The sequence below is a fragment of the Scardinius erythrophthalmus genome (assembly GCF_964197995.2).
Source record: "Scardinius erythrophthalmus genome assembly, chromosome: 1".
NCBI classification, from domain to species: domain Eukaryota; kingdom Metazoa; phylum Chordata; class Actinopteri; order Cypriniformes; family Leuciscidae; genus Scardinius; species Scardinius erythrophthalmus.
In genome coordinates this window covers 71,061,276-71,080,853 of record NC_138221.1, presented here as the reverse complement: position 1 = coordinate 71,080,853, position 19,578 = coordinate 71,061,276, and the positions used below count along the sequence as shown (strand labels likewise).

Here is a 19,578-nt window from a genome sequence, read left to right as displayed (position 1 = left end):
GACATTAAACATAGCAAGTGGACAATCAACACACAAAAACATTGTGGAAAACAAAATGCAAGGAGTGGTTTCGAATCCAAAAAACTAAACAAAAAACATTTGGAATCCATTTTTGCCAAATATAAGTTGTAAGCGATTCATTTTTCTCAGAGAAAATTATATGGTTGTGTTCAGTTTTGGACATATTTTTGTATTAAACACTTCTAACCGATACTAAACAAAAAATCTAAATAAAGGATTATTTGATCGGATGAAAACCACCTGACCATAATTAAACTAAAAAAAAAAAAAAACCTCCTAGGAACCTAGGAAGCACCTAGGAAGCAAAATGGAGAAAAATACCACAGAAAAGCATCGCTTGAACTAAATTAATCTCAGCTCTGTTAAATAAATAAATACGAGCTAGAGCTGTGCTGGCTTTGTTAACTGAAGGATAGGCAGGCAGACAGATGTGTTAATATTACCCAGCACACATCACTCTCTTCAGCTCAGCCAGTTTAAGTGGAGACAAGACTCAAATCATTAGCGCTTCAACTGAAAAAAAACAACAACAACAACCACCGAACTTTGTGATTAAAGTTTAAGGCCCATTCACACAGAGAACGACATACTAACAATACTTACACAACTACTATGTTACTACTAACTATTATCCCAGCAGGAGATAACGCTCTGTTTACTCTGTGTTCTGTCAATATAAGTTGGATGGACTTTGATCATTTTTATCATAAATACACTCTAACGTCAGTACTTGACATTCTGTCCAGAGCGAACGTTAATCGTCTGGCGTATAATAAACCCAACCAACGAATATGACAATAAGACTATCAGGTTAAGTAAATATGATGAATAGGCTAGTGCATATGTGAAACGCTTCTAGAGTTAATTTCTCTGGCGAACGACACTAAACGCCTGAGGTACATGTAATGCTACGCGAGATATTCTCAAATGGTTTTATTGATATCTTTCCACAGTTGAAACACTGGGTGAGAGATGTAGACATATCGCTCATAGTCTCTCTCTTTTTCTGCGCGTTTTAATGTTAGCAATCAGCATTGCATTACCGTGCGCCTCCTTCTGGATTGGAGTGTGGATCGCTTGTGACTGACTGTATTCGTCACATACTGAAGAATAAAAGCTGTATCATATACTTGGATATTTATAAGCAATATTACACTCATAGCCATGCGAAACGGCTCTATATCAGACTATTTTGTGTGGAAATATTGTTTTATTGATAAAATTAAACACTAATTTCGCATATATTGTCTTTCAATAATTCAAGCACTTTTCAAGTACCTTTTCATAAAAGTTTAAGGGTTTTTCAAGACTTAAATTTCAAAACGTCAAATTCAAGCACTTTAATCACCTTGTACGAACCCTGGTAGCTTTGACAAGCAGAAGGTAAATATGTGCAGGATAAGTTAATTGAGCCAAAATCGTCAACTGTAAATGAAAATCGTAAATCGTCAACTGTGTCTGATATAGATATATCTCATTTACATATTTCGTTTATGTATATTTCATATATATATATATATATATATAAATGAGATATATCTATATCAGACACCCTAGTTAATATTGTTAATCGTTCATAAACACACTTTTTCAGGGATTGTCCTGCACTGAAACATCAGCAACATCCAACATGACCTGATGCAACTGTCAAACCCCAAGGGCTGCTATTTAATCACATGAATTTAATAAAAAAGACATGTGATGCTCGCCTAGCAGGTGTAGTACAACATGTTGAGTCAGAGAGCGCTTTATCATCGTGAAAAGGTGCATTAATAAACTACAGCCAGATTAGTGCCTATCCTACACTATTATCATTGGAAGCAAACAAGTAGACTACATTTTAAATGAGTTTCCATGTAAATCATTCGCTTAACTGAGAAGAACGCTATAATAGGGCTTTTGGAGGGGGGTTTAAGGGCAACTTTTGTATGATTACAATGTCAGGATGAGTAAACTAACAATGTGTCTGTCCTCTTTCCCCCATGATACGTCAATAATACTCAACAATATTATTGATCTGTCTGCATTGACACCATTATATGAGAACTGACGGCTATATATAAATGAACTAAATGAATAACTTTTTTACAACAGAAATGAACCATCACTGAACACTGTGACACTATTTCTTTCTAGACACAAACTTTGTTGCATTATTTTCCTGTTATCTCTGTAAAGCCGCTTAAATAAAGGTGACTCGACTTCCATCCCGAAATCCCAGTCTATTTATGCAAAACTCGTCTAAAGTCCACTGGATGACGCAACACACAAAACTTTTTATAGCCGTCTAAAGTCCACTGGATGAGGCATTTAGCTTATAATATAGACATTGCAACAATACAACGCTGGTTGAAATCTGCAAAGGTGTCCTTTAAATGTCAATATAAGCACTGAGTTAATGCCTTTTCAAGATATAAATACTGTTGTTTCAATAAATTCTGTTATTGTAAACATTTCACTGCAAAAAAATACTTGTTTTGTCTTGTTTCCAGTCCAAATATCTATTTTATTTTTTAATCAAGATGCATTTACTAGATGAGTAAAATTACATAATATATTATGTCCTGTTTTCGGGGGGAATTAAAAAATATCTTAATTTAAACAGAAATGAGATTATTTTTCTCACCCAAATAGTAGATCATTCTGCTTGTTTTCAGCAAAAACTCACTTGATTTTGATTAATTTCCACAGAAAACAAGACTAATATCTTATGTCATTTTACTACTTGAGTAAATGCATCTTGATTTAAGAAATGTTTGATATTTGGACTGGAAACAAGACAAAAATACTGAGTAAGAAAAGCATTTTTTGCAGTGTTGGTAGTTATTTTTTAATGACATTATTCTAATGAACTGAAGTCAGTTGTTATGTAGATAGTTAATCAACAAATTAGATTTTTTAGCACTTCTATGAGCAGTAATACTTTTACTAAGATAAAAATAAAATAAAAAAGTCAGTACTCTTTCCACCTCTGCCAGAAAGTGATCCCATGACATCATTCCTCGGTGCCATTATCCTTATAGTTGTTGTTATCCTCGAGTCTTGGAGTTAAAACTTTATGGTTATGGTTATCATTCTTGGTGTGAAAGGACCATTAGGCTCTCTCAAATCCACCCAATATTTTGATATTTCATTTGTTCAGGGAATAACTTCTGTCCACATTCTGAACATAAAAGGCAAACCATGCCACAATTATGCTTTTGTTTTTATATTAGCAAAAAAGCAACAATCATAAATAAATTATGAGACAGAATGAATGCTGTCTTGAGTAATCTGATAACTAGGGATGCACCGATATAAACATTTTGGCCGATACCGATAATTCTTTATATTTGAAAGCTGATAACCGATATATCGGCCCATAAATTTAAATCTTAAAATTATTTATCGGCTTTAATATATCAGACAAATGTTCTTATCAGGCCGATAACGATAACCTTAAAAATGAATATGATATCGTCCGATACCGATATGTTGGCCGATATATCGTGCATCCCTACAGATAACACTGCATTATATTGGTCTTTACATCTAAATATATAAAATCATGCGCCGAGAGAGAGACCCAGCGTGCGAGAGAGCGACTGAATCAAGTTTTGGTTTACAGTAACTGTTACTGTAAGCTAAAATAAGCAAGCAACTTGAACTCCTCGTGGGTATTAGGGACTACTATAGATAATAGACTAAATATTATTTTTATTGCTATTATTCTGCTTTTTTTTTTTGGTTATATTAGTATTTGTAGAGGCACTTATATAATTGGTATGAACAAATAACTCAATAAGAACATGTGAAATGCATAGTGAATTAACAAAAATATTGGCAACCTGCCAGATCGGTATGATTTTTAATATTTTCGAAAGAAGTCTCTTCTGCTCACCAAGGCTGATTTTATTTGATTAAAAAATACAGGAAAAAAAAACAGTAATGTTGTGAAATATTATTAAAATGTAAAATAACTTTTTTTTTAAATATAATTTATTCTTGTTTTGGATGAATTTTCAGCATCATTACTCCAGTCTTCAGTGTCACATGATCCTTCAGAAATCATTATAATATGATTTGATGCTCAAGAAACATTTCTGATTATTATCAATGTTGAAAACGGTTGGATTATTATTATTTTTTCAGGATTCTTTGAATAGAAATCTTAAAAGAACAGCATTTATCTGAAATATAATCTTTTACAACGTTATACATGTCTTTACTGTAACTTTTGAACGGTAGTGTTTAATGTGGCAAAAGCTTTCTATTTCAGATAAATGCTGTTCTTTTGAACTTTCTATTCATCAATGAATCCTGAAAACAGTTTTCAACATTGATAATAATAATCATAAATGTTTCTTGAGCATCAGATCATCATATTAGAATGATTTCTGAAGGATCATGTGACTCTGAAGACTGGAGTAATGATGCTGAAAATTCATCCAAAACAAGAATAAATTACATTTTAAAAAAAGTTATTTTACATTTTAATAAACAAATTTCACAACATTACTGTTTTTTTGTTGTAGTTTTTAATCAAATAAAAGCAGCCTTGATGAGCAGAAGAGACTTCTTATAAAAAAAAAACATTAAAAGTCGTACCGATCGAAAACCATCAGCTCTTCATCACTGCAAAAGAAGGATCTTTAATGGGCCTCACCTTGTGTATGGCAGGTTCGGTGATATCCAGAGGAACCCGGTTCCAGTTCTCTCTTCTGTTCCAGTTGCTGTTACGACCCCACGAAGGCCTCCGCCTGGCCGACAACCACACCATCAGGATCGCCAGCATGAACCCCGACACCACTCCCGTCAACACCCAACACACATAGTCCGGCAGCGGCAGCACAAAGTAACCGTAAACCATGGCTATCAGCAGAATCAATCTGTTGTGGGGAACTCCTGGAGGCTCGTCTTCCTCCTCGTCCTCCTCGCCCCCTTCAGTCGGTTCCTCGCTACTCCCTCGTCGGGCTTGAGATGAGTGAGGTTCCTCCCCATCTAACTCATTACAAAGCTCGAAGTCTTCAGGGTAGAGCTCACAGAACTCTTCATCTTCCTGACGTGCCAGAGCCGACATGACACATCGGTTTAATCCGAGAGATGGCGACCTGTGAAGAGGCAAGTCAACGCTCGCCCCCTCGAGAGGACTTTCCCCGTCCACGTCTTCCTCCTCTTTAATGCAGTAGTTGTTGTTGCTTTCCGAGTGGCCGTTGAGAGCGGACAAGTTTGAGAGTTCAGATGCGCTGGACGAAAGGTTTCTGGATCGATAAGAGACTCCCGCGGTCGTGCTAGCGGTTTCGTCGCCGATTATCTTGCTGAGAAGCTGGAGAGGCTCGTACATGACCTCGGATAGACGACGCTTAGTGTCTTCGATTCGTGCCTCAACCTCTTGAACTTTAAAGAAGGAGCGGCTATCCGGAGAGGTTAATGGGGATGAGGGAGCAGTTTTGGAGTCGCCGGTGACCGCGGGAACACGAGTTTGGGTGAACGGCTTGAAGAGGTGCAGATTGAGGCGCGAATCCTGCGAGCGATGAGTCGAGGGAGACTCATGTTCGGGTCGAGCAGTGTCCGTGGATAAAGACTTAACTAGGGTTTTCATTAAATGTCGGTGTCTTATCGATTGGGGGGGGACAGTGGGCGCCTCCACATCAGTGGAAAGAGACTTGACTAGGCTTAGGAACGGCTTCGAAGGTAAAGCAGAAGCTTTAGCTGGGGATGAAGTGGATGAAACCGAATGCGTGGAAGGTGCCGGTGCACTCGACCTTTGTTCAGAAGGCCATGAGAAGCTAATAAGACTAGAGGTGGACGAGGAACCTAAGCTAACGGAGGGGTGTGTGATCGCCAACGCTGAACTGTGCGTTTGCGAAGCCAGTCCTGTGACCACGTCCACTTCCAATCCTTCAGAGAGAAGCTCCTCGCTGGCCTCCTGAGCCGTGACTACGCCCTGATCTTCGGTTTCAAGGCCTGACGGGGAAGCCGCGAGCCTGTAAAGGTCCTCTTCCTCCTCCTCTTCCTCATGTCCTTTGGCAGAGAAGTGTATGGTGATGGTGTCCCGGGAGAGCGAGCGCTGGACCTGCAGCTTACGGGCTGCTGAGGGCCGAGAAGAAGATGATGATGTTTGGGGGTTTAGTCTGTCTTCATGGTCATCACCCTGACTGGTCATGGCACCACTCAAAAGAGCTCACAGCCTGTGGACACAGAGAAGAGAACGCTTCAATGTAACACACTGTCTTCACATCGTCGTCTTATTCATACTGAAAACAAACATACAGCTTAGCTCAGTGCTTCCCATTCATTTCCCGGAACATTTTTACACTCATAAGCCCTATTCGGACGGTAATTGTTTCTCATGTCGACGTCTGTAAAAATGCATTTGATGGTTGAGCATTATTGATGAACACCTGCTGTTAACAAGCAAAATCACTGAAGGAAAGAAAACACAAGAACTAAAACTGGTAATTAATCGGAAAATAATGTTTACATTTATTATTTAATTCTCATTTTTAAAAATAGGAAGCTAGACGTGCGTACGTATATTCAAAATGGTTCTTATATTCTTGCATTATCTCAAAAGGACGTCATTTAAAAAATATGGTAATTAGCGAAAACAAGTTAATGCAGCCTCTTTACATGAGGTGAACACAAATGCTTGGTTTGTATTTTTAATGTTGTGCATAATAGCCTACATATTTTAATATCATATATGTATCATATATATTGCTGTCACAATAATGGCCCATTTCAAATGTTTACGCGCTTTTTTCTCTTCTTTTTGTTCGCTGAGTATCTGTATTGTTCTTGTGTGTTTTTTGGACAATTAATACAAATAGAGTTGAAAAAAATAAAAATAAAAGTGTACATCTTTAAAATGCATGCAAATTACATGAAGCTCATCAGTTATCATACGTTCGGTGCTCGGCAGTGATCAAAAAGGATTTAAACAGTGAATTTTGAAGTGATCTCCTCTTGTAAACTCAGAGATCCTTATAGTTGTCGCTATCCTCGAGTCTTAGAGTTAAAACTTTATGGTTATGGTTATCATTCTTGGTGTGAAAGGACCATTAGGCTCTCTCAAATCCACCCAATATTTTGATATTTCATTTGTTCAGGGAATAACTTCTGTCCACATTCTGAACATAAAAGGGAAACCATGCCACAAGTATGCTTTTGTTTTTATATTAGCAAAAAAGCAACAATCATAAATAAATTATGAGGCAGAATGTATGCTGTCTTGAGTAATCTGATAACTAGGGATGCACCGATATGAACATTTTGGCCAATACCGATAACTCTTTATATTTGAAAGCCGATAACCGATATATCGGCCCATAAATCTAAATCATAAATAAATAAATAAATCTAAATTGAGAGCCTGATTACAAAAACAAAAGTCTCACTATTAAATCCATAAGTGACTTAAGTTATATTATTTTGACTGCGGTCACTAAACAAAACTTAAACTGACTGAGTTGAGCTAGATAATGAGACGTGTCTTCTGTATAGTTGAGCAAATTGAGCTGAATGATAACATTAATTGTGTTCTGTAGATCTGCTTTACAGCGGAAATTTAATTTGTTTCATAATTGATACATTTTGCTGCATAACACTCATTAAAAAGAGGTTTGAGTCCACTAAATGCAATTTATTTTTATTTTACTCAACTCAATTCGGACACTAAAGAGGTTGAAGCTCTCCAAATACTCTCCAGATTGATAGCATTTAATTTTAAAATATACAAATTGTTTCCCCTTGGAGGGTCTGAGGTCCACCAATCATAATCTCATCAATCTCGTGGGAAACTACAGACAACAAACTTAAAGTGACGTGAAATTCTAGTTTCGCTTCAGAAGAAAAGACATCTATTAATCCACTGGGGTCATATAGATGACATCACAAAGGATGTGTGCTTTTTGGGTGAACTCCTCCGCTCATGGACTTACAGAGAAATAATACACTCATTAAATATGTTCATCACCCATAGTGAAAAACAAAACAAAAACACCCTTAACCAGCCAAGCCAGTTCAGCTCAGCTCAGTGTTTCTCATTTAATTCCTAGTTCGTGAAAGAATATTTTACTCATTATAACATAAAAGATCTCTAACATTGTGTTCGGCACACTTGCTTTTACCAATTAAATCAAAATATAATCAAAGTTTGGAGAAAAAAAAAAAAATCAAAGTTTCGCAGAGATTTATTGTTTTTTTTGCATGTGTTCATCTGAAGAAAGTCATATAAATTTTGAAAGTCAATGAGAGAATTTTCACTTTTGGGTGAACTATCCCAATAGATGACCAGTTGTTGACAGTACAATGTAAGGGTTTGACACACATTCATGCTGGTCACCCATCAGGCCTTACAGGTCATACTAGTTTACAACACCAGCTTAACCAGTTTCAGCCAGCAACAATATCACTTTCAGGTGAGTTAGAGTTGAGAACTCAACTTTTATTATTATTATTATTATTATTATTATTAGCATTATTTTTTTAAAATAAATCAACAGACCAAATCATAGACTTCACACTTTGACGAATCCTAAAAACAAAGAGACTCACCAAAGAAGAGGGTTAAATAAACCCAAAGCAACACACCAGTCAAAGCACACATGAGGGCTGTGAATGCGCAACCAGAACTAATGATGCAAACGAGGAACACCTGAACACAATCAGGACAGGAATGGGGAAGATGAGGGACAGGAAACTATGAACAACACTGATCTATCACTTCAAACTAAAAGACATGACATAATAAAAGACACGAATCAAATGTGACGACACACTTATATGTGAAAAGTTATAAGATCATTAAGCTCATTTAAGTTTTTTACATTTGCTTTAACTCATCAAAATAAGTTAAGCAATTTTCAACTAATTTTTTAAGTCAGTGTAGTGTAATTTAAGTTGAAATAACTTAAATATACAATAACATAACACAAGATATATCACGGAAATGTGTGTTTTGGTGTCACGAACACGACTAGATAGACGCCACGTGTCGAGGACGGCAATAGCTAGTAAAACTGTTGACCTGCCATTCATAAACATTACACACCTACAATAGAATAAATAAACACATGTATCTTCTTCCAGAGAATAGAAACTTAGAGTTTGTCTGAGACTTTATGCCACAAATTAGATTTAAATCATTTATTTCCATCAGTTTCTACACTGTAAAAAATTATATGATCAGTAAGTTGTGACAACATAAGTTTTTACATTGCTTTAACTCATCAAAATAAGTTAAGCAATTGTATACAAGATTCAACTCATTTTTTAAGTCAGTTTAATGTAATTTAAGTTGAAATAACTTAAATATCCAATAACACTTTTCACATATAAGAGAGGACATTAATCTATACAAGCATACTGAAAGTTTCAGATCTCTAAACTTCCTTGCTAAAAACAACAACACAAGTTATACAAATGTTGTGCAGTTAGCAGTGAACGAGCATAATCTGTGCATGCTGTCATAACTGTAGTCAGTGTTTCATCTCAAAATTGTGTATTTCTACATTAGCATTAGCATAATCAAGCAATCGACTTCACATGCACATGGTTTCATTCAGTAGCATGAAAAACACTGATATTACACAGAAAGCGATCAAAGAGACAGTATTAATTATTAATATTTATTGGATTTATTTATTCTACAACTTTAGGTGTAATGTTTATAAATGGCAGGTCAACAGTTTTACAATAGCTATTGCCGTCCTCGACACGAGGCGTCTATCTAGTCGTGTTCACGAGACCAAAACACACATTTCCGTGATATATCTTGAGTTACAGATGTTATTAGATATTTAAGTTATTTCAACTTAAATTAGGCTACATTAAACTAACTTAAAAAATGAGTTGAAAATTGCTAAACTTATTTTGATGAGTATGTAAAAATGTAAAAACTTAATGATCATATAATTTTTTTTACAGTGTAGACAGCCTGTCAGTCTGGCTGCGTTCAAAATCACATATTTCCCTACTATCTAGTAGGCGAAAAACAGTACGTGACAAAAGATGTATATGTCCGAATTCACAGTACTCATAAAAGAGTCGTAAAAAAACGTTCCCGGATTACTGACACTGGTAGATCACATGATGATATTGTGACAAAAGAAATAAAAAGAGTCCCTGTTTGGATTTTAATAGACAAATGCTTAAGAGTCTGTGAAATAATAATAATAATAATAATTTCTGTCATTGGATCATTATTGCAGTGATTGTTATATTATAACATACTCTGGAAAACAAACCCAGGCTAAAATCCACAGATAAAAATAACATGTTTCTTGAACATTTAGGAGCATTTTCTTCCCTTGTAACATTATTTTCATGACAACTAACCACATTTGTCCTAAAACATATTTTATTATCACTACAGCATTTACAAGCAAATATTGTGTGGAAAGCTCAGGTTCCTGCGTGGTCCAGACATTTGAAATAAATGATTTCAATCCGATTTGTGGCATAAAGTCTCAGACAAACTCTAGGTTTCTATTCTCTGGAAGAAGATACATGTGTTTGTTAAGTCAACGGACAGTTTTCCCAGAGGACTGCAGCTCGAGAATGTGGGAATATTAAGTTAGGGATAATGTAGAGCGAGGCGGTTGTTATAGCGAATACAACCCGACAGGCATCGGTCGGGGTCTTGAATCAGCCTGAAGGGGGTGTATTCGCTATAACAACCGCCTCGCTCTACATTATCCCGCTTATTCCATGGCTACCCACCAAATAAATCAATAATTTGACACAAAATATTGATTTAAAAAGGAGTTTATTGATTGTATTGCTTCCGCTAAAGAAAATTGTCCGTTCCGTCTCTATGGTTAGAATCATCCTGCGTCCATAGCAACGCTCTGTTTTTAATGGCATTCTACATTGGAATTCAACCAAGCCATGTAATAATGAATATTAAAGAAAGCTTCTAAAACAAAACACACTAATATTAAATCGCGTCTCAATGTCACGCTCGGCCACACATTAGAAACGCTTCAGGATTATCGAGTCAACATCTAACGACCACTGTAATTAATCATCACGTTTCCACTAATTACACTTATACAGGGTGAATGATCTCTGAGCTGACTGAAACTCATACGACTGGATGATAAAGGCCGTCTTTGAAGGGAGCGAGACGTTTGAAGATTCCTGACAGCGAGGGAAAGAAGGAGATGCCGAATTTAAAGCTGATCAAAGCCGTGAAGCACCGAAACCAGGACAGTAAAGAGACGAGACGTCACATCAAATGTGTTTCAACTGCATTTTCAGCATTTCAGATTAACTCTTTTATGGGTCATCCCTACAATCTATGCCTTTTGGGCTTTGAAAACTACTTTTATGTTATTTTATAAGCATCTCTATGAAAGCAACATGTTTTATTTTTTTTTAACTCAATGACACTAGTTGTATTATTCACAGAAACGTTTTAGATGATTGACTAGGGCTGTCACAATATATCGCAACACTAAAATGCAACAATATGTGTTGTGGATAGTTCACCCAAAATGAAAATTACTGTGTTTAAATGTAAGTTTAATGTGTTTAAGATGTAGGCTCTAGTGGTTTTCTGTGGCATTTCACAGGTATATTCAGTAAATATTAGAAGCTCATGCACATATTTCCATTTTGCTGTGAATCTCCGCTAAACAAACGAACACAATAAAATATTAATACAATTAAAATATACATATTGATAAAATATTAGTTGTATGTAGAATTTTAAACATACAAGTAAGCATATTTTTATGATAGCAGTAACTCTAAGGTGACTATTGTAATGGGGTAACCATGCTTTTTTTCCCCCAAAATAAAATCATTATTTATGTTTTTAGATTGTAGTTACAATGTTAAATGTAATGTGATTTTAACCCTTTTTTTGCATGTAATATACCAGATGGTTACATTCACTTTATGTTTTCATAGCCTTCAATATGGACATTGTTTGTAAGACAACATTGGGGAGGATGTGAAATAAATATATATATATTTAAATAAATACAGATTTATTTATTTTTTTTAAATCCAAGTAGAATTATTATTATTTTAAATACCGAGATATATACAATATTCAACCAAAAAATATTTGTCAGATGATTTTTTGGCCATATCGCCCAGCCCTAATGCCGATTGTTGATATAAAATTAGACATACCTCAGTTGATAAGAGTAGGGTTTGAGTTGAGTTCTGATTAAGACTCGTTTTGCTTACCAATAATATGTATATTTCCACAGCAAACTTAAATCTCATTTTTCAGGGATTCACAGTGGGAGTGTGCTTTCTCCATCACTGACTGCAAATCTCCCTGGTATCCTTAATTCACTGTGCAAATCAGCTGGCAATATAATGAAGTATACAAGTACACTGTGTGCAACAGAAAAACTGTACATAAATCATATACTTGAGCACTGAAATGTGTGTATATAGAGAGTACACACAGCAAAAACATCTTAATCAGTATTAAAACTAATTAAAAACATGCCACTTGTGGCGTAAGATGTGAGATTTCTAATTAATAGCCATTATTGTTCCACTTTTTACATAATCTCACTTCAATAAAAGAGAGACTGTTCACTCTGAGCTGTTTTTATGTAACCGGGAAGAAAGACATAGGCATATTATTCAATATTATTATTCCCTGGCTTTAAATACTTCAATCTAACAACATTAGCCACTGGAGTAATGGTGCGTTCAAGACATCCTGGGAAGTTTGTATTTACGAGTTGAATTTAAGTCATTGGAGCGTGATTGTAGTGTAACTTCTCTAAATTATCTACGCAAAAATACTGCAAGGTTTTTATACTCTACTTCTAGAAGATTATGAACAAATAATGTGTTAAGACAGAGAGAGAGAGAGAGAGAGAGAGAGAGAGAGAGAGAGAGAGAGAGAGAGAGTGAGGGGGGGGACACAGAGAGTGTGTGTGTGTGTGTGTGTGTGTGTGTGTGTACTTGTACTACTATCTTTGTGAGGACCAGTTTGAGTTTTAGACCACTGGAGAGTAAAGTGAGGATATTTTGGCCGGTCCTCACTTTCCTTTAAAGGCCTGTTTGAGGGTCAAGACTTGGTTTTAGGGATAAGGTTATAATGAGGTTAAGGGTCGGTTTAGGGTCAGGGGTCGGGTTAGGCACTTAGTTGTGATGGGGAAGGTTAGGGTAAGTGGCTAGACATTGCATTGTGTCAATCAATGTCCTCATAAAGATAGATGTACAAGAATGTGTGTGAATGTGTGTGTGTGTGTGTGTGTGTGTGTGTGTGTGTGTGTGTGTGTGTGTGTGTGTGTGTGTGTGTGTGTGTGTGTGTGTGTTAGAGTGAGGTCTACCTCAGCATTTCAGTGCTGATTTGCAGTACTGGCAGAGGTTCAGCACTCGCATTCAATTACTGTGAGCGCCCCGACTCCTGTGCCGATCTGTTATAGACACTGACATGATGAGAACAACGTCTCTCACTTTTTTGTGAGAGCCATTATTGTGTTCATTTCACTTAAAAAATGATGGGTTTTGGTGTATTTGTTGTGTCTTGTGTGTTTGTACATTCACCAGAGCACAGGAATAACTCGAACTTCAAGATTTTGGGGCTGTTTACACACACCGCTTTCAACTAAAACTTAAAACTTTAATGCGTTTTGGCCGTTCGTTTACACGACAACGGCGTTTTGGGTGCCTGAAAACGCAAACTTTTGAAAACGGTCTCTGTGTAAAACGACTAAATTGTGACTCTGTGAAGACGATGACGTCATGCACATGCGTATTACGTGTTCAGTCTACGGTGTTTCATCGCCATCTACTGGCCTGGCAGCAGAATACAGCGTTTTTAGCCGTTTTCGCAGATGGGATCGTTTTGACAATGGTGTCGTCTGTACGCGGAAAACTCAGAGGAAAAACTTCTCCGTTTTAAGCATATCGTTGTTGTGTAAACGTAGCCTTAGTTTAAGGCTTAAGATTCTAGACTGGCTCAGATGAAAACACACTCAATCTCTAATGGAAGTGCTGAATCCCAACTCACTCATAACATAGATGCTAATGAGGTCAAACTTGAATTTAGTCCATTCTGTAAAACACCTTCTTCTCTTTAAATATCTAAAGTGCATTAAGCGACCGAAACAACATTTATCTAAACATCAGCTGAGCGTGGATTGCTGTGTTATCCTCACGTTCATTATCTAAAAAGTGCAGGAGATATTTTAAATCTTCTAATTGATGGTCATCTTACACATAAGCCACCAGTGATCACAATAAGTCACCATGATGATATACATCCATTGCTGGATAATCAGAGACACACACATGGCCCAGTAATTAGATTTTTCATAAAGAGACTGTTATCATTACCAAAACAAGCACATGAATCATGAAGTCAATTAAATAACAAACATAGATGGTGAGCAGATCTTGTATAACTGATATGAATGGATTCTTACACACTACAGACACAATTTCAGACGAGCGGTGTGAGATAACTTAATTATTTATCATCGGTTAAATGTCACTTAACAGTGTGGAAGCCAAAAAATATAAAAAAAATGTATCTTCCAGGACAGAAGAAAGATCGAATGCGCCCACATGGGCGCACAAAATATTCACAAATTTCTTTTTACATCATTGCCTATATGACAGACTTAACTTAATTTTCCCTTTCGAAGTGATTCCAATCATATTTCAAGCAATTCAAAACCATCATGTTTAACAGTGCACATCTGAAGTGTCTCAGCTGAAGGAACTAATACATTATATATCGGGAAATAATAAACATTAAAAACCCAGATAAACATTAAAAATTGACATAAATCGGCCGATGCTGATATATATCGCGCATCCCTAAATGAAAGATGAGAGAAATTTCTATTCCAAAAGAAAAGAGAATGGCTCTTAATTGGATCTCGTCTCTAAACCTCAGCACTGAAAAAAATAAATAAATAATAAATCCTCCAGCCAAGACTTTCTGCCCACAAACCCATCACACTGATTTATGCTCTTAAAGTCAACATGATACAGCATTCTCAATCCATTTCACCTCTGTGATATATCCACGATGCATTTCTAAGTGAAACAAGATCTTCAGCAAGGAAATAATGTAGGACTGAACTTGATTTTATTTATCATGATTTCATTGGATGTTGATTATTTGACCCACATTGCAAATTAGGTTTATTGACAAAATTTACAGACTTTTGGCTGTTTGTAATTAACAAATCAAACAAAAGTAATTGAAATAGCTCAAAACAACAAATGTTTCCAGTGGTTTCCCCAAATTCAACTGAAAATGCAACTTTTAATGACTTATGGAGTCTCAAAATTATTCAATAGAATCCCTCACAACAGCGCAAATCTGCTAAACGGGTGTTGTCTCATTAATCAAGGGCTTCATTAGTTGCACCAGGTGTGCTTGAGCTAGAACACATGAAACTGACTAGGTTTGCTGAGTAGGGGTGTGACGGTTAGTATATAACCGTGAGACCGACGGTTATAGTTGAACACCGTCATTAGAACTCTATAACCGCCAAAACCGTGTTATTAAAATATTTTTTACAAAATTTTTTTTATCATAGAGTATGTTTAAATACTAATTAAAAACAATTGTTAACAGTCTGTGTTATTAGTGATCTACGTCGTTTCCAAATTTGATTCTTTGCCAAGTACCCCCTGACCGACCGCCAATCATTTGAGATAGAAATAAAAGCTACGACTATGATATAGTGATGTGCCATCATTATGAGATTTATTAAACAAAGGAAAAACATTTGTAATAATAAACATTAGCAATAATAAAAAATGTATCATTACCGTGATCGTGCAGTTTAGCCCTTGACTGGCCCCAAACATGTTTGATAAAAGAAATATACAGTGTGTGTATATGATGTGTAGCCTATTACATTTTAGCTCAAAAAACAATTGTAATAAAAGATTGGATCAAGATGCGCAATATTTCGGGAGACATGGTTTTTACCACTTAATGAAGTTTTGTTTTGTAAATCATCAGACATGATTTTTACCACTTCATTAAGTTTTGCTTTGTAGAAAGCCTTTCTATATAGCGAATTTCGTTTTGTACAAATTGTATTTTAATTTTAATAAATGTTTCATCAACCAATTGCATGTATTTAATACATAAAAAAACAAATAGAACAGACATTATAATAACCGTGACATTGAGGCGACGGCGCGCCGCGTTCACTTGCATTGCATTGTTAAGAGCCTTTCTTTAAAGCGAATTTCGTTTTGTACAAATTGTATCTTAATTTTAATAAATGTTTCCTCAACCAATTTCATGTATTTAATAAATAAAAAGAAAACATAGTAGACAATATAATAACCACGACATGCAGGCGCGGGCACACCGCGTTCACTTGCATTGCATTTCATTGTGAACTAGAGCGCATCTCATCGTAAATGAATGAAACTCAGCGAAGGCCTATGCCTCATACATTAGCATTAAATATCTTTGCTGCATCCTTTCTAGAACAGACAAGGGCTTTCTTGCGGCTCGCATCAGCAGAGCATTGCATCCTCCATAGACCGCAAAACAATCAGCGGATGGCGGGCGGGTGCGGCTTTGAAAAAAAAAAACGTTGGTGCGGATGATGAGATATTAATTTTATTTGTTTAATAGGCGACCAAGTAGCTAATCAGTGTCTGCTCGTTTATTCAAACTAAGTTGTCCTATAACAGACGACCTTCGCAACGCCCCCCCCCCCCCCCCCCGGCCGACGGTTATGTTATGAACCGTCACATTTGACTCACGTCATAACCGTCATCACCAATTCTGAAACCGGCACACCCCTATTGCTGAGTGACACGTTTGACTGCATGTTAGAAATATGGACTTAGAAATAAGTCAAAAGAAAGGTCCAAAAAGTTGAGAAGATATCATCGCCCTTCACAAACAAGGAACAGGATATAAAAAGATAGCCTGGTTCTACCAGACTCTCGTACATTTCATTTGTACAGAGAGTCTGGCCTCTCTCCATTGACAAGCGTTAACTTCCTTGTAGGCGGGTATTCTGTTGAAGTTTAAAATTATTGGATCTGCCCAGAGTCACTCTGGATCTGCCATAACCAATCGCTAACCTTTGGTCGTGACGTAACCCTACAACTCAAACTAACGCACAACATCAACGTCATTGTTCTCAGCCACTCCCTCTGTTCGCTGACTGGGCCGCCAAAAATTTGGCCGGAGAAAACCAAACAATACATCACAGTCCCAGACGTAGTACTGAAGGGAAATAAAATTGAGCGGAAGTACGCAGGAGGGCGGAGCCAGGCTAATAAAAAGATGGCGAAGACACTAAATGTTCCTAGAGTTTAAAGTTAAAGTAACGGCTTTAACGGCTGCAACCAGATTTCTGAGAAGGCAGGTTCAGAAAAACCCTCGAGCGACTGCAAAAGACCTGCAGCAAAACTTGGTGGCCACAAGCACTGAGGTTTCCGCTTTCATATAGGCGATTAACTAAACGCATGCCAGAACTCCAAGACTACATGAATTAATAATATATAATGAATGAATATACATAATGAATGAATATACATGACGATGAATAAGAATGAAGCATATGCTGAAAACAACACCGTCTCCAGTTCATCATGTTGGATCTCGATGATGCTCTGCGGCTGATTTATATCCTCTGGCACTGGAAACCTGCAGCGTGTGGAAGTAGAGATGAAGTTTAGGGAAGTTGACGTCATGCCGTCAGTGAGGAAGCTGAAGCTTGGACCTTCCAACAGGACAGTGATCCCAAGCATACCTCAGTTTCCACCAAGGCTAGGTTGCAGAAGAAGTCCTGGAAGATACAGTGGCATCACAGTCACCTGACTTGAACCCCATAGAAAATCTCTGATGGGATTTTAAGAAGGCGGTTACATCAGCAAACCCAAAAACACTGAACTGGAGGCCATTGCTCATGAGGATTGGGCTCAGATTCCTCAGAAACGCTGCCAGAAGCTGCTGTCTGGATATACATCTCGTTTGCAGCAGCTCATAACAGCAAAAGGGTGCTCAACTAAGTACTAAAGATGCTTGTCATGAAGGGGTTGCATAATTTTGAAACTGGAGAAGTTGCATTTGGGGAAACCACTTGAAACATTTGTTGTGTTGAGCTATTTCAATTACTTTTGTTTGATTTGTTCATTGCAAAAAGCTGGAAGTCTGTACATGTTGCCAATAAACTTGACTTGCAATGGGGGTTGAATAATTTCGATTGCAACTGTCTCAGAATGGAGTCAGAGCTGAATGCGAGTTTCTGGACCAGTACGGCCCTCCTGAAACACTGCCAGCAACCACTTGTGTGACCGGAACTTGGAGACTGAAGGTCAAGTTTACTCCAGAGCTTCCCCGAGCATCCCAATGATAACATTTCACTTCTTATCTATCAATATTTGCTGTTATTCTCGGAATCTTTATGATTTTTTTTTTTTTTTTTTTGCCATTAAATTTAAGATTCTGGCAAGGACAAGTGTCGTACTAGGTGAAATTACTGGGGCATGCAGTTCATGAGGGGTCTCATGGGAGAGCTTCCCACGGCTGTGGTGTGTGTGTGTGTGTGTGTGTGTCTGTGTGTGTGTGTGTGTGTGTGTGTGTGTGTGTGTGTGTGTGTGTGTGTGTGTGTGTGTGAGACTGTCTAATGGAGCTGTCAGGAAGCACTAATGTAGTGAAGAACAGGTTGTAGGACAGTGGGAGATGGCCTTATTCGACCCATGGGCCACAGGGTGTGTTTGTGAAAAGACAACAGAGAAGATTAAAAATAGATATTGATACAAGAGATACAGAACACATGCTGTTCATTCAAGATGTGAATATAACACACAACAGGCAAGATGCCACAAAACAGAAGAGAAGTGAAGCTCTAGATATAAGAGAGAAGCATTTCTTAGATTAGATATGACAGAGAAAGAAAGAAAGAAAGAAAGAAAGAAAGAAAGAAAGAAAGAAAGAAAGAAAGAAAGAAAGAAAGAAAGAAAGAAAGAAAGAAAGAAAGAAAGAAAGAAAGAAAGAAAGAAAGAAAGAAAGAAAGAGTAGGCCTATGTGCACTTACTAAATTAAAGGGATAGTTCACCCAAAAATGAAAATTATCCCATAATATTTACCGTCAAGCCATCCTTGGTGTGTATGACTTTCTTCTTTCAGCCGGACACAATCAGAGTTATATGAAATAATGTCCTGGCTCTTCCCAGATTCACTTCAGGAAGGCCTTTATTAACCTGCTGGAGACATTTTTTGGAGCTTCAAAAACTCAAGCACTATTCACTGCCATTATAAAGCTGGTAAGAGCAAGGACATTATTATTTATTATCACTATCGATCAAAGTGGGTAATAATGATATTTATTAATTCACAATAAAATTCAATATGCAACACTGAAATGGCACAGTAAATTGGTAAATACAATGACAATAAATAATAACAAACTATTGAAATAAGCTCATCCGGCGACAATCCCACACAGGTGCTTCACCGATACTGATTTCAATATTCCCTGCTTATCACTCAACTCATTTCCCTTGAAATTGTTTTGTTGAGTTTGAGCCCACGCAAAGCACACCTGCTCAACACGACAACAACACTTCCTCTATCAGACGAGTCACAGACGGAGC

General features: G+C 36.9%; 1 protein-coding gene across 15 annotated transcripts in view; it reads right to left on the bottom strand.

Annotated features, from left to right (window-relative positions):
* The window catches only part of tex2 (testis expressed 2), a 61,224-nt gene that overhangs the window by 19,259 nt on the left and 22,387 nt on the right, over nucleotides 1-19,578 (bottom strand). For 12 of the 15 annotated variants that reach the window (XM_081385023.1, XM_081385022.1, XM_081385024.1 and 9 more), the window contains one exon: nucleotides 4,667-6,191. In XM_081385023.1, coding sequence (XP_081241149.1) covers nucleotides 4,667-6,166 — 1,500 coding nt within the window. In that variant the 5' untranslated portion in view covers nucleotides 6,167-6,191. Of the gene's footprint in view, nucleotides 1-4,666; nucleotides 6,192-8,559; nucleotides 8,607-17,556; nucleotides 17,641-19,578 lie in introns of those variants that run through there. The other 3 variants (XM_081385028.1, XM_081385027.1, XM_081385021.1) reach the window with 3 other exon arrangements.